Below are 14,098 nucleotides of genomic sequence, written 5' to 3'. Positions count from 1 at the left end.
CCGTCCCGGCTCTCTGATGTGTCTTTTGGAGCTGTGACATGGACAAGCACGCTGCATGCGGCTGTGGAGCAAGGGTCTGCCTATGACCGAGCTGGCATCTCGAAGTACTTGCATTTGGATTAACGCTCTCCAAAACAGTCCCTTTAGCCGGGATATTTCTACCAGGTCTCTGGGGTGCTGAGGAGGTCTGATGATAGCAAACTGCCAGAAAATGAGAAAGCAGCAAGGTCCCAGCGGTAGAAATGAGACAGTTGCTTCTTCTGTTGGAGGGACAGCTCGCTGAACATCTGTTCTGATAACCAGCTGTAGGTCCACCGCACTTGGGTGTCGGTGAACTCGGGGAGGTGGCTGTCCACCGGCAGCCCGGCCCGCCGCAGCAGATGACCCAGCTCCTGCCTGAGGAAGCCAAACATCACCACATAGTCATACTGGACGAGACAGGGCTGGCAGAGGCTGACGAGCGGATTCCAAGCCGTGGGAGCGTTGTGCTGCCCGCTGTCTAAAACATCCTGAACAAAGCTGCTGAAGGAAGGGCTGCTGCCCATGCCTTGCATGAACGTGGAGATCAGCCTCTGGAAAGGGTCCCTGACAAACAGCACTTTGGTGTAAGACCCTAACATGGCCTCTATCTCCGTCAGGTTGAACTTACTCAGCTGTGTCTCTGGAGCGTGCTGCCGAGGGTAGGGAAGCGCCACCGGGAGCGTCACGTTTTCATTCTCCTCTAGCTTCTCCAAAAGCTGCTGCCATTCCTCCATCCCCGTCGATGGCACTTGGCAGTAAAGGAGGTCCAGCTTGGTGCTTACCCTCAAATTCAAGAGCAGGCGGGCTCTCTCCTCCCAACTGCTGGGCGGAGGGGTGACTTTGCCTGATCGGCTGCAGAAAGCTCTCAGTCTCTTCTTCCTGAGCTGCTGAATGTGAAGGAAGGTGTCCAGCGTCAAAGTGAAGCCCTCCTCCGCCTTGAGGGCCAGGTCACCTGGGAAACACCATTTGAAGATGGGGTGAGGAAAGCCCGCAGTGGACCCCTGCCCCAAGCCAGTACCCCAGCGCAGGATGCTGTGGCAGGCTCTTTTCCAGTTATTCCAGCATGGAAAGGATATAGCGCGCACGAAGATGATAGGTAGGAGAAGGGAGACCAGCCTTGCCTGGCAAAGAGCTCAGTTTTGCCAGGAAATGGGTTTTTGTCCCCATGAATTTGTGAGATCATGGACACCCAGACCCCACTTTCCCCAGACAGCCGTGTCTGAGCACTGGCCTTGACTGTAGCTTTGTGCCACAGACCCCGTTCCCCACCAAATCATAATTTTTGCTTTTAACTCCTCGCTTTCAACTGAACTTAACTGAGGTGAGTTTACCAAAGAGTCAGAAATATTCTGAGAGACTGAGGAGTAGTAAATTGGTTTGCAGCTACAAATACATAACCCCCTGCAAACCCTTTTGCATCTGTTAATTGGTTAACATCAGCTATCGAATATATGCGAAAGGAAGCGATTATTCTTAATGGCTCGGAGCGATTTAGGGATCCAAATGACATAACTTCTTGCATCATTTCCATATGTAATTTTTTTCTCCTGTAGATAAAAAGGCAAAAGCAAATAAAAAGCAAAAAGCAAATAGAAGTGAGAAGACAACAAAGCAAACATAAAAGGCAAAAGCAAATAAAAGGACTCCATGACAGTTGGTTTAATTTCTCAAATTTCAGCTTTGCTTTTTACTCTTTATCATCTTATTTTTGATGTGAAGGGGCCATAGTGGGTTTGCATGCAGAGGATGAATGCCTGCCTTGCTACTTTATTTTTTATTTTTTTTATTTTTTTTTTTAGCAGCAGCACGTCTATCTCATCTGCTCAGTGCAGGCATTTGGCAGCCCTGGGGAGGCAGTCAGTTTGTTGGTTTCTCCTGAGTCCTTGGGAAGTTAAATATTTCCCACTGATTCAGGGAGGCTGTTGCACAGGGAAGGAAAGCACAGTTAAAATTAGGAAAAGGACACCGGGAACACAGGAAGAAACACAGTGGTGCCTGAAGCTATCCTGGGCTGCTCTTCAACTCACCCAGCCCCAGACCGACAATGTCCGCAAAATCTAGTGATGATTTTGCCCTGGACTGACCAGGACCAGAGGTGAGGGACGCATTTTTTAGGCAAGTGAGGCATTAATCACTGATTTCCCTGCCCCTGTTCCCTCCTGCCTCCCCACCAGCATTTCTCCCTTCGCAGCAAAGATTTTAGGAGTTACCTCCAGCAGTCTGACACCTGGTTTCCCCACCACACCTGAGATCAATGACCCCACTAAGGATGTAAAGCTGCAGGGCTCCACACCGAGGGCTCTCCCCGCAGGTTATCCTGCCCTTGGGGCTGTGCAAACGGTATTTTCTGTGCCGTAGGCATTTTCCCACCAAGAACCTCCAAAAAAAAGCTCTGGATCGTTTCCCCAGTGGTACAGAAACGCTGCCAGCCACGCAGAACCACCGCGGTGCCCAGGTGTTACCTTCTTGTCCAGCGGCTGGGCTCCGGAGAAGCAGCCTCCAGCTCAGGAAGGTGGCGATGCCCAAAGCAGCTGAGATGACGAGGCGGGGAAGGAAACGCATTTCTCGGTGCCGCTGCGGGGCCGGGAGCCGAACGCCCGTGCTGGTGAGCAGGTGGGGACCTGGAGGAAGGGTGTTGGGGAACCTCCTGTGTTTATTTAAGAGGAAACACACCCAGAGCTGGGTTAAAGTACTGTTTGGGCAGCGGCTCGCCTAGGGGCAGGGAAATGGCCTGAGGCACAAAAGGTGCCTCCTGCCTTACGTTTACAACGTGAGCTTTTGGGGCAGATTCTGCCTTTTTATTCAACGTTCCTGCCATCCTCAGCCCTGCACCCACAGCCCCAAGCAGGGTCCTGCAGAGCCAGATGGGGGGAGATGTCCCCGGTCCCCTGATACGCTCTTGTTCTCTGCTGGCTTTGCCTCTCGTTGAAGTACCGCTCAGGGGAATGCCGCTGCAGGGAGCGGCGTGCCCCGGGACCGGGGCTGGACACGCGAGTGCTGAGCCGTGGGTCCTGCCTCCGTGGTGCTGGTGGGTCTTTCAAGGTAGAAGCTGGGGCAGGAGAGGGGACGTGATGGGGCACATCCAGCCTGGGACGTGGCAGGGATACAGTCTGGCTGAAAGACCCTGCAGCCGCGAGGGGCTACGGTGGCCAAAGTAGAAGGGATTGTTGCCTCGAAGCTCAGGGCGAGCAAGCAAGCACGCTGGGCACACAGACTGGGGCAGGGTACCGAGCCAGGCAGTGCCCAGCCGGCGTGGGCGCAAGGGCTGCGTTGCACGGGGGCCTGCCAGTGAAGCAACCCTGGGTGGTGGAAACCTACCTCCCAGGAGGTCTTGACCGAGCCCAGCCTTGTGCCACGGGTGGATTATGTTCTTGTTTGGACAGCCGTGATTTTTCCACCAGAGGGTGCTCCACGCCCGAGGAACCCCTGCCCACCTCCCAGCTGGTGATGGAGTTGGGCTATATGCAACGCTTCCCCACTGTGGTTTAAAGAACTGACTTCACGGCCACGTTTGTGACTTTTAAGGTCTGCTGGGTCTCCTTTGAGCCTTGGGAAAGCTGCCGGGATTCTGGGAAAGGCCGTGAAATGCTTTTCATCTCTCAGCAAGAAGGGTATGTTTCCTCCAGGTGGTGGGAACCCATGTTGGGAGGTCAGGTCTTGCAGCCAGACCCTGCTGCATGTGTCACTGCAACCTGTCGCCCCAAATCCAGGAGAAGCACGGTACAGCCCGAGGTCAGGCTGCGTGGGGGTGGGAGTGAATGGCCACTCTTTGCTTCCCTTTCCAACAGAAGACACCTATTTTACTTCGACCTGCGCTGCCATGCTTATTCCTCCCAGCCTGATAGGTCTTAGGCCAGGAGGGTGCCTGAGTGAAGGATAAATATTAACCAAAAATAAGTGGTTTTTGTGTTATCGTAGTGCTGACCACCCTACAAGGGCTGTGTGACCATTGGGAAATGACTGCAGTGCAGGACTCTGTACGAGGCAGCGAACCCTGCCTTTTCCCCAGGGCAGGTTAGCTGGTGCGGGGAGCAGCGCCGTGCGCCTTCCCTGCTCCGGGTGACCAAACCGGTGCTCAGCAGCGCTTCTCCTCTGCGGCTCCCAAAGCTGCTCTCAGGCAGCTGGGCAGCAGCATCCTTGTTCTGGCTGCACACCTGAGCAGCTGAGCCCTGCAGGGGCTGCAGCAGGAGCCCGTCCAGCCGTCAACGGACCCGGCTTGAGTGCAAGGAGGTCCTTTTTATTAATGGTCTGCAGTAAGGTTAATAAATAAAAGGGCAGAAGGAAGTCTGCAAGTTCTCTTAGTTAAGCAGGTGGCAGCAGCATGTGCCTTTCTGCATTAAAATACACCATTTCAGCAGGGACTGTCCCAACCGCAACCCCGGGCGAGCAATAGTGCAGCTGAAACTGGTAGGGAGGAACACAGTTTATTTTTACTTTACAGTCATAAAGTGAAAGCAAAGAGACGTTCTCCGTCTAAGGGACGGAAAAAAAAATAGTGAAAACCCCCCTTTGCTCTGCATTGCAAGGAAACAGCACTTATAAAGATTTATCGGTATGGGTCTCCTCAGCAGAGCATGAGATTCGGTGTCTGCTGTGCCTTTGTGACCAGCAAACCGGAGGAAACTGCTCCTGAGCTGCTCGGGACTGGTTTTGGGGAGCAGCTGCTTTGCCGTGGCTGCTTCAGCTGAAGGACTGCCTGGGGTCTTATGCCCCAAATGCAGATTTCCCTTTGTTAGTAGAGTATAACTGGTTAAGTTTGTTAACTGGAGGTCCCTCTCGGTGGCCAGCAGTGCTGAGCTGCGCTAAGCCCTGCCGGTCAGTGATGCCCCATGGGCATTAGCATCCAAACCCCGCTCAGATGCCTGTGTGAAACCCGTGTGGTGGTCTTTGTCTTTTTTTCCCCAGGTTTTCTTTTCTTTTTTGGTGCTGGAAAGTTTTCTCAAGTGTCTGTAGACACTTTAAATTTAAACTTACTGCTAGGCTTTCCCTGTTTGTCTTCCATTGACCGCTTAGAAGTGGTCAACAAGGCTGAGACTGCAATTCTGGAACTGAAAAGCTTCCTGCTCTATGCTGTAGGGAGGCAGCACCCTTTTCGGGCACAGAGGCTGAGCCAGGCATGGAAATGCACTCGTATCCCACCATTTAATGCAATTACACAAGGGAATTCATGAGGGAATTCATTTGAAGCTTCAACTTATTTAGGAAAACTGCTGTGACTGTGAGAAAAAGCTATTCTCTTTTTCTTTACACCAGCAATAGGATTGCCGGAATAAGGATTTCCAGATTTAGCCCCACTGATGGCTCAAACTGTATTGCCTCGCGCTCCCTTTTTTTTTCACATAGGACGCAAACCCTTTGGAGATATTCTTATATGTTAATAAACATCCTCATCTTCAGCCTTCCCGCATTCCTCCCACACTTCCAAATATTGCAAAGTATTGTCTTGTGTGACCGTGACCCGCTGGTGTGCCGGTCCCCCCCCCTTGTTCCTTGTTCCTCCTCGCGCCCGCCTGCGCTTGTGGGAATGTGAACTTTGCAAAGTGATGGCAAATGCCGACTCATTCGGCGAGGGATGTTTTTACATTGCGAGTAAAGGAAGAGCGGATAGGAAACCTTCTTCTTCTCTTGCTTCTTGTTTGGAAACTCGGATGCGACGTCTACGTTTTGCATGTGAAGTTGGGCCTGTCACTCGGCAGAAACGCGGGAGCAGCCGGAGGAGGAATAAGCTGCCCCGCTCCCAGAGCATCATTTAATGTGGAAAGAGTTTCTTGCCTTTGGGAAGGACAGTCCTGAGAGCAGGGCTGCCGGGTTGCTGGCTGGGGATGCGCTGCATTGAGTGAAGGGGCATTCCTCAAAATCAAACCAAAAAGTCAAGGGGGAAGCGGGTATTTGTGGATAAACTGGGGGTGCTGCAAGCTGTGTGGGAGGCCTCTTCTCCATCACATCTCCTGATTCCCCAAGCTACTCTGTGAGTGCTTGTGGAGAAGCTTGGCTGCCCAGCGTGTTTCAACACCGGGGCACAGACTTACCCCATCGCCTGCCCGCTGGGTTGCCTTAGTTGCAGGGGCTGCTCAGGACAAGGTTTAGCACTTTAATGCATGAACCAGAGCACGTCTGTAAACATTGGCTTCTTTAGCCAAAAGTATCTGTTCTTGGCTGCTTCCTGGTCGGGAGGATTTGAGATTTTCTTCTCTCTAGCTCCTGCCAGATGTGGGCAGCTGTGGGGTGAGCCAGTCTGCACAGCGCCCTGGGCCCGTCTCCATCTCCTCCAGCACTTGCATTCAGCACTGCTGCCGAGCTGCCAATGTTGGCGGTGGGTTAGAAAGGTGGACGTTTGTCCTTCTGCTTTGGACAGAGAGCACCAGGCTGGTTTTAGGCAGGCGGGGAGAAGCCGGAGGCCGCAGGGACTGTCCCGTGCGGCAGCATCCTGGGACTGGCCAGTGCTGGACCAGAAATAGTTACGCAAGGCGGGAAGGAAAGAGAAGCAAGTTCACATCGCACCCAAGGAGTGGAGCAGGTAGGACAATGTTTGGAGTGGTTGTACAACTCTGGCGCTTCCTGTTTTCCCGCGGGCAGGAGCTGTGATTGTCACTTCTTATTCAGCTCCTCATCCTGGGAGGAAGACGGTATCGGGCTGTCCGGGGGCAGCAGGATGTTTATGTGGTAGGCTGAGTCAAGGTGCTGCTTTTAATACTCCCCGGAGCAGAGTCATTGGGGGAAATGTACATTTTAGATTTTTATTTTTATTTATTTATTTTTTTTTAAAAAGGCTCATAAACATCCAAACTGCTTTGCAATTGCCATGCAGGCTGTGCGGCTGACTGTCAGCACTGAGTGTCGTTTTTTGCTAAGGCTATTACACGAGGATTTTACAAGGTGCCGTGAACTATTGGTAATTTAGGGAGGATTCGTGTAATTAGTGATGCTATATTGAGAGGCTTTGCTTAATTACTATGTAAGCTGTTAAACTTCGCATCAACTCAGCCGGGCCCGCATCAACATGAGCACCTGACCGTGGCGGAGAGAGGCTGAGGCAGCCGTGCAACCTCCACCACGTGCCCACGCGGAGGACCCCTCTCTCCCCGCCTTAGGAGGGACAAGGGCATTTTCCTGGGAGACGTAGACCTGGGGACTCAATGAGCCTGAATGTCTTAAAAACTAAGGGGATTACAGCCCTCATCTCCCTGTGGTAGCAGATGGGAATCCCACGGAAAAAAAAAAATAGCGTGTGTTTGGATCCACGTGCGCAGGGGAAGGATGCTCATGGGACCAGTGGCCATCGCCTCCATCCCAGCAGCTCCCATGGGAATAGCAGCCATCCATCCCATCACCTCCATCCCATCACCTGCCCATGGGACTAGCAGCCATCACCTCCATCTCAGCAGCTCCTCCATCCAGGTAGTCGCAGAATTCCCAAGGGACTAGCAGCCATCACCTCCATCCCAGCAGCTCCTCACGGAGCTTCATGGTGCCACCCAAATAATGCAGGACCTTTTATTGCTGAGCATTTCTCTAACCAGACCCCAGTTTTGCTTTGTGTCCCAAGCACCTCCCAGCTCCCCCTGGCCTTCGTCTCTCTTCCTCCGACTGTTAAAATGCAGTAGCACCACAGGGAGAAACCCAAAGCACTCACAGACAAACCACGTAGCACCTATGCACGTCTAGTAATTTGAAAAAGGTAGTCCTTCATTATTTCTTTCTCATTTATTTTTAATATGAAGCAAGTCTTGTCCTGGCTGTTACGCTCCTTAATAACATGTGCTGTAGGGTGTGACTCTCAGCTGCCCTTTACGTTTTAGGGCCCTGACTGCAAGGAATCAGTGTAGGCAGATGCTTATTTATTCCATCCAGACACTTCTCTTTGGACCATTGTTGCCTTTGGGACCCGCGTAAGAGGGGGATCCACAAACCACCGTTGGGATCCACTTCTCCAGCCCACAAACATGGGGGCAAACCCTGTGCTTGACCCCCAGCTTCATGGAGATTGCATTTTTTTTCTCGAGCGGCCACAGCAGCACACAGAGGAGATTTGGGTCTGAAATGTCTCAGGACCTCCTGGAAAAGAGATGGGGGTGGTGGAAAACGTTGGGATGGTGGGAAGGAAACCTCGGATGTAAAACATCACTTGCTGGAGCCAGACTTTGATCTCCCTCCTGTGGGAGGAGAGAGGGAAGGGGAGGTGTGGGCTGGGGGGAGGTGGGCAAGGCAAGATGGGATGTCATGGGATTTGGGCTCGTGTCTCCCGTGGCTCCTCTTTCCTGACCCTCAGCTCCCTCGCTGCAAAACAGGGACTGCTTCCTCAGGCTTCACAGCTTGCACCTGCCCCATTTTTTGGGGAAAGTACTTTTGCTTTACGTTTATGGCAGTGTTTTCCCCTTTTATGCCTCATTTTTTTGTTGCTGCCTGGCCGGGCAAGGCAGGCTCTCACATGCATCTGTTGCTGGACATTGGGGGATGGTTTCTCAGGCAGCTTTTGGCCCAGGGACTGGCTTTTGCTGATGCTCCCCGAAAGCTGAGCTTGCTTGAGAGCGCACCCAGACATCTGCCCATCGCTCCTGGCCTCTCCCGAGGGAGCGCTGCCATGTTACGCTGCCGGCTATCACATTTTCTTGGTTGTTTCTATTATTTGTGTAGCCATTCTTCAATCATTCAGAGATCTCTGTCTTTTTCTGAGCAACTATCACAGGAGGCGGCAGCAAGGCTCGCTTGGGCTACCTCCACACCTGGCTTTGTGGGATGTTATTTCTGATGAGCAAGGTTTTCGGGAACTCTGGAGTCTCTGGTCCTGACTGGTTTACTGTACCAGAAGTGGTGGGGGAAAAGGGTTTAAGGTCTGTTTGTTTTACTTTTTTGTCCAGACAATAAGACAGCAAATACTCCCAGGTTGTTTATATTTGGATAAGACGGCTCTGCGTCCTGTTAAAGGAAAATGACACATCTACTTCTCCTGGGGAGAGATGGTGTGGGACAAATGGACCCGGCTGCAGGCAGGCATGGCTGCCAGAAGCCTCTTGATGCCACTCGTGTGATGCACGGGGTGGCCTGGGTGCTTTGGTCCGGAGGGTGAGGGCACAGCAGGGGCACGAATGCTGGTTTTTCCCCGTTGGTGGCACTAAGGTTGGGGGCAGATGCGCAGGAAGGGCAGAGCTTGGCCCCCGGCGCCAGCCCCGTGCTGCTGCCTCCTCCTCCTCTCCCACCAGCTCCTGTGGGATGCGGGGCTGTGGACACTGGGAGGTGGCCTCATCAGTCTTCCCATCCAACAAGTTGTTTCTGGAGTCTGTGGGATGCAAACCACAACCCCAAATCCTTTCCTGTATTTTTTCCCAAAAGCGCGGCCCCTCTCGGTGTGGCGTTGCGTGGGGAAAGGACAGGAGGCATCACGGGGGGGTTCGGTTTCAGGGCTTTGGGCTGGCTCTGCTCGGCTCCCACCACTCCCTCCCTGGGCACTGGGCACCATACCCCCACCCAGAGACACCCAGTTTGTCGTGCCTGCGTGCCCCCATCCCTCACCAGCCCTGAGCCTCACGCCGTCCCGCAGCTAAAGGGATTTACCGGCTGCAAACGGGACCGGCAGCAAAGCCGGGACTGAGCCAGAGCGGGTCGATGCCCGGCCCCATCCAGCCTCGACACGAGCCTTGTCCGAGCGTGAGCGACTGCAGGATTCATTTGGGGGTACGCCACATACAGCGTGACACCTCCCTGGGGCTGGGTCTCGTGGGTGTGGGAGTCCCTCGCCCCGTCCAGCTGCGCAGAGCCGAGGGATGCTCTGCCTTCCTCTCCTCCAGGTCGTCAAGCTCCTGCAAACCAAAAGCATACCTGAGATGTTTTCACAGGAGCTGGGCAGCCCTTCACGGCTAGGCACAAGCAAGAAGGTTATACAAACAATCCCAAAACGTTTTTCTTTTTTTTTTTTTTCATTTATTTTTTAAATTACTCACTTGTGGAGAACGCTAGCTGCTTGCCCGACAGGGAAAGGTCGGGCAGAGGGAAGAACGTGCGACCCCAAAGCCCAGCAGCACCACTGGCACTGGGACACGTCAGGGGAGAGGAATTTTCTTGGCCGGGGCATCGAGCGCCTGCTTTACCCCCGTGAAGCTTCGGCAGCTCCTGGAGCAGCTCTGGCAGCCTCACCCTGGAGCAGGAGCTTTGAGAAAATGCCAGGAGCTCGTAGCTCCACCACAGTCTGTAGCTCCAACTGGTTCCAACATCCTCCTTGATCTCAAAACTGGTCAGAATTTTTATTTTTTTTTTATTTCCTCAGGGTTATTTTTATCTAAAAGTGAAGCAAAGAGAAACTTCTCTTCCTATTGTTTTTTCCCAGAGTTTTTGGAAGGAGGAAGAGGGGAAATGACTACCATCCCTCATTCAAAGCTGGCAAACACAGCCAAAAATTGCCGCCTCCTCCCATTATTTTACGTTTATTAGTAAACCTCGCCTAACTGTCTGTAAATTGGGCATTTCTGTGGATATTTTAATCCTGTGAAAAAAACCACTCCCCTGCCTCTTCTCCTCTCTGAGGATCCTACAGGTCGAGGGAACTGGTCTCCACGAGCTCAGGGCTTTGATGGACCCATCGGGGGGTACTTGGGGAGATGGGAATGTCAGAGCCCTGCACTTCTGTCACTCCTGTTTATCTGTGCCTTCCTCTGTATGTCTCGGTTGACAAGAAGAGTTGCCCCATTGCAAAATCTTCTATCACCCTGCTACCTGCCACCCTCCCAGCCACCTCCACCTCTCTGTGAAGGACATCAGTTTTGGTGCCCAGCCTTGGTACTGACCACGGCACGACCTCCTTCTTGGTGCTGCCCCTTCCATTGTGGGGTGCAGTAATTGCAGCGTGGTAATGTAATGTCTTAAATTACATTGATTTAAATATGTTGGGGGTTTTTTCCCCCCTTCAAATGGTATTCTCAAACAGTTGTGACAACATTATTCAGCGGGATCGCACTTGTCTTCCTCCAGGTGCTGAGGTGCATTTGATTTAAATCTTTCCAAACAGGCTGGAGACCAGGGAATCGGCTTCTCGTTACCTGCAGCACCACGTTTCCGCAGAACAAAACCATGATGTTATGAATGAAAGGGCCTGGAAACACTGAAAAATCACTGAATAAAAATGATGCAAGCAAGAAAATGGCCATGCTTTCATACGCAGCCATGATTAAAGAAGCAGCAGATCCTGGAGTCGAGGCAGGTTCGGGCTGAAAAAGCGCAAAGGATTTCAGCTATGCTTCCTAGTGCAGGGCACGGAATGCGGCAGCTGTTAAAAGTGACGCTCTGGTGCTCCACCTGCCCCGCATGCTCAATTCAAAAGTAGGCAACAAAACTCTTAACTAACAGGGCAAGAAAAGCACAAAATGGAGGACCAGAGACCTCCGTGCCTGAAGGACAGGTCCAGAAGGGGTGAAGAGCTGTTTCACCCCAGCAGCCGCTTGACGCTATGAGCCTTTGTCTTCCCCTACACCTATCTCCACTGAACGTGGTATGTGGGAGCAAATCACATTTTGGGAGCTCTTTGGAAGGAGCGATTTCAGATGCCCCATCACTAACTCTTACCTGAGACCTTGCAGCAGGTTTTGCCTCTGGGATCTCGTGACCCCAACTGGTTGCTGCACCCTGGTTGAGCATCCTCAGCTGATTCTCCTGGTGAAGATGAAGAAGGAGATAAAGAAGATGGATGACGGAGAAGTGGCTCCCTTGGGAAAGACACCCGCGAGCAGGCATCCATCGCTCGCGTCAGCCCCCGAGGGAGGGCAAGCCAGCAGGGAAGGGGTGGGAAGATGCTGTAGACCCCGTGCCAAAACAACGCTTTCAACAGCTCCCGAGTGGTTGGGAACTGGCATCGCTGCTGGGATCCGTGTGGGAGTGCTGCCCCAGCCCTTGGGGTTTAAGTGGAGCGGAGCACTGAAATGGCCCTGAGACCTGGCTCTCGGGTCCTCCTGAGGCTTTTTTAGACCCTTGGCTGGTGGTCTGGTGTTGCTCCAGCACATTCCCGCTCCCTTACTCCTTCCCCGCAGCCCCTTTGCGGAAGACCGTGCTGGTGTCCCAGGAGAGCTGCCAGTGCCAGCTGCCTCTATAAATACTCCTGCTATAAATTCAGAGAGCTCGGTCCCTGGCAGGCACAGCCCTGCCTCTGATCGCCGTGTTGTAGGGTGCCGGGCTGGAAACTTACAGTCTGTGAGCACTGCCACAAGAGAAACAGCTATTAACGTCTTGTTAGAAGGCTTACGTTTTGATTTTCAATTGATTAATAAAAGTGATGCAATGGCGGCTCTCTGGTACTGCGACATTTCGATTCCCTTGGTCTTAAGTCAAATATTTTAATTTTCGTACTGGGATAAATTGTTTTTAGAAAGCAAACTAAGACACGCATGCACGCAAAAGCACTGCAGACTCTGTGGCAATGAGCCTGGGAGCTGGCGCTAGATGTTGGCGTGTTGGAGTCAGACCTGAGGGTCTGTGTTTTGCCATTTCATGGAGAAGTCAGCATGAAGCTTCCCACGGTTGCAGGATACATCCTTCCATTTCGAAGGCTCGAGCTTCCCCAACGGCAGGGGCCTGAAGGCAGGTCTCGACCCCTGGCCCCCCTCGTTCTCCCCAGCCTGGGGAATAGCAGCAGCAGTATTTCTCAGGTTGACCTAAAGGGACATTTCTTTATGCTATTCTTGCCCAGACTAACTTTCTGAGCCTTTTCACATGGTGAGGCTGAGTATCCAAGCACGGCCCTGTCGGATTCAAACCCACGCGAGGAGGAGGAGGAGGAGGAGGAAAGCCTCACCTGCCTGCATGTGTCTCTGACAGCCCCCTGCCATATTAAAGGATATCTCAGGGATGGGCTGCAGGCAGAGCTGCTTTCGGTCCTGAGCGCCGTATTTTCTACATCCACAGCCCCAGTGACAGAATCAAGATTTATTCTTAAAAGGAAAAAAAAATAATGCACTTTTCCTCTTCTCAGTGAAAACTCTCACTCCCTTTTATGCCCTTGCCAGGAGGAATGGCTTGCGGGGGGTTGAGGGAAGCTTCTGCCTGAGACCCAGGAAAAGCGTGAATTCCTCTTCATGTTCCTCTTGGCACATCTCCTTTCAGCACTTGAGGATTTCTTCCCTGGTCGCAGAGAAAAGCAGGCAAGAAAAGAATAGGAGCCAGTGGGCGGCAGAGCCCTTGCCAGCGTTTCCCTTTCATAAACAATGCTAGTGACCTTGGTGGCTTTGGAATACGGTTTCGGTGTGTAAGTACCTGCCCAGGGCAGACATAGCTAAGAAGAGCGATGCTTTTGTGTTACAGGAGACTGAAAATCATTGGCGTTCAGGCTCGAAACAGCCTGTCCTGAAATTGTGGTACTCCTGTGTACGGGGCGGAGGTGGGGAGCAACCCCCCGAGGCAGGTCCATACGTACCGCTCCTCCCCGTAGCTCCAGGATCTGTGTTGGGGAGCGTGGGTACACGTGTGTCGGGGAGCGTGGGTGCCATGTCATGGGGGAGTGGGAAGGGTGGGAGGAATGACTGTTCTCCCGCACTTATATTTATCTCCTGGTTGATGACCAGGCTCAAAAGGCAGGATACGCCTCCCTGGAGCCTGACAAACTCACAAACATCTACCTGGGAAGGACGCAAACCCGAACCCCGCTACTAAAAATATTCAGGCAAACAGAGATTTTTCCAAAACAGAGTTCCGGAAATGCTAAATTTGGTGGCGATTTGTTGAGGGAGAGGGGCACAACTGCTTTATTTTTTTTCCCCTAAGGCAAGTAGGAACAATGTAAATCCCGAACGCTGTTCGTCCTGCCCCCTCGGCTGGGCTGTTGTGCTTTGAAGCGCCCATCAATAACCCCGTAGGCACCGGCTTCCCAAGAAGGCAGACCTGCCGCAAAAACAGGAATCCCTTATCGGGTGGCAGGAAATTCTATTTTTACATGAAGTTCAGATTAAAAATAAAAGAGAAAGATGCACCATGGGTGCGGGCTAAAATTAAACCTTGAGCTTCTCCCCTGATGGCTGGCTCCTGCTGCTCGCCTGATTGAGCAACCGATGGTGAACGCCAAGAAGGAGCCCACCGTCACTGCCTGCTCTCGGGATTTGCT

The 14,098-nt window shown here is 52.6% G+C and overlaps 1 protein-coding gene across 1 annotated transcript; it reads right to left on the bottom strand.

Moving 5' to 3' along the window:
* Window positions 1-158: 158 nt before the first annotated feature.
* On the bottom strand, window positions 159-2,583 carry LOC142037552 (carbohydrate sulfotransferase 9-like). Its single transcript, XM_075042011.1, has 2 exons — window positions 2,484-2,583; window positions 159-973 (listed from the first exon to the last, which is right to left on the bottom strand). The coding sequence occupies exons 1-2, from the start codon at window positions 2,581-2,583 to the stop codon at window positions 159-161; spliced, it is 915 nt and encodes a 304-aa protein (XP_074898112.1).
* Between the last annotated feature and the right edge of the window lie 11,515 nt (window positions 2,584-14,098).

This window comes from Buteo buteo, chromosome 12 (assembly GCF_964188355.1).
Source record: "Buteo buteo chromosome 12, bButBut1.hap1.1, whole genome shotgun sequence".
In the NCBI taxonomy this organism is placed as follows: Eukaryota; Metazoa; Chordata; class Aves; order Accipitriformes; family Accipitridae; genus Buteo; species Buteo buteo.
The sequence above is the reverse complement of the archived record's forward strand: the minus strand, read 5'-3'. Positions and strand labels throughout refer to the sequence as shown.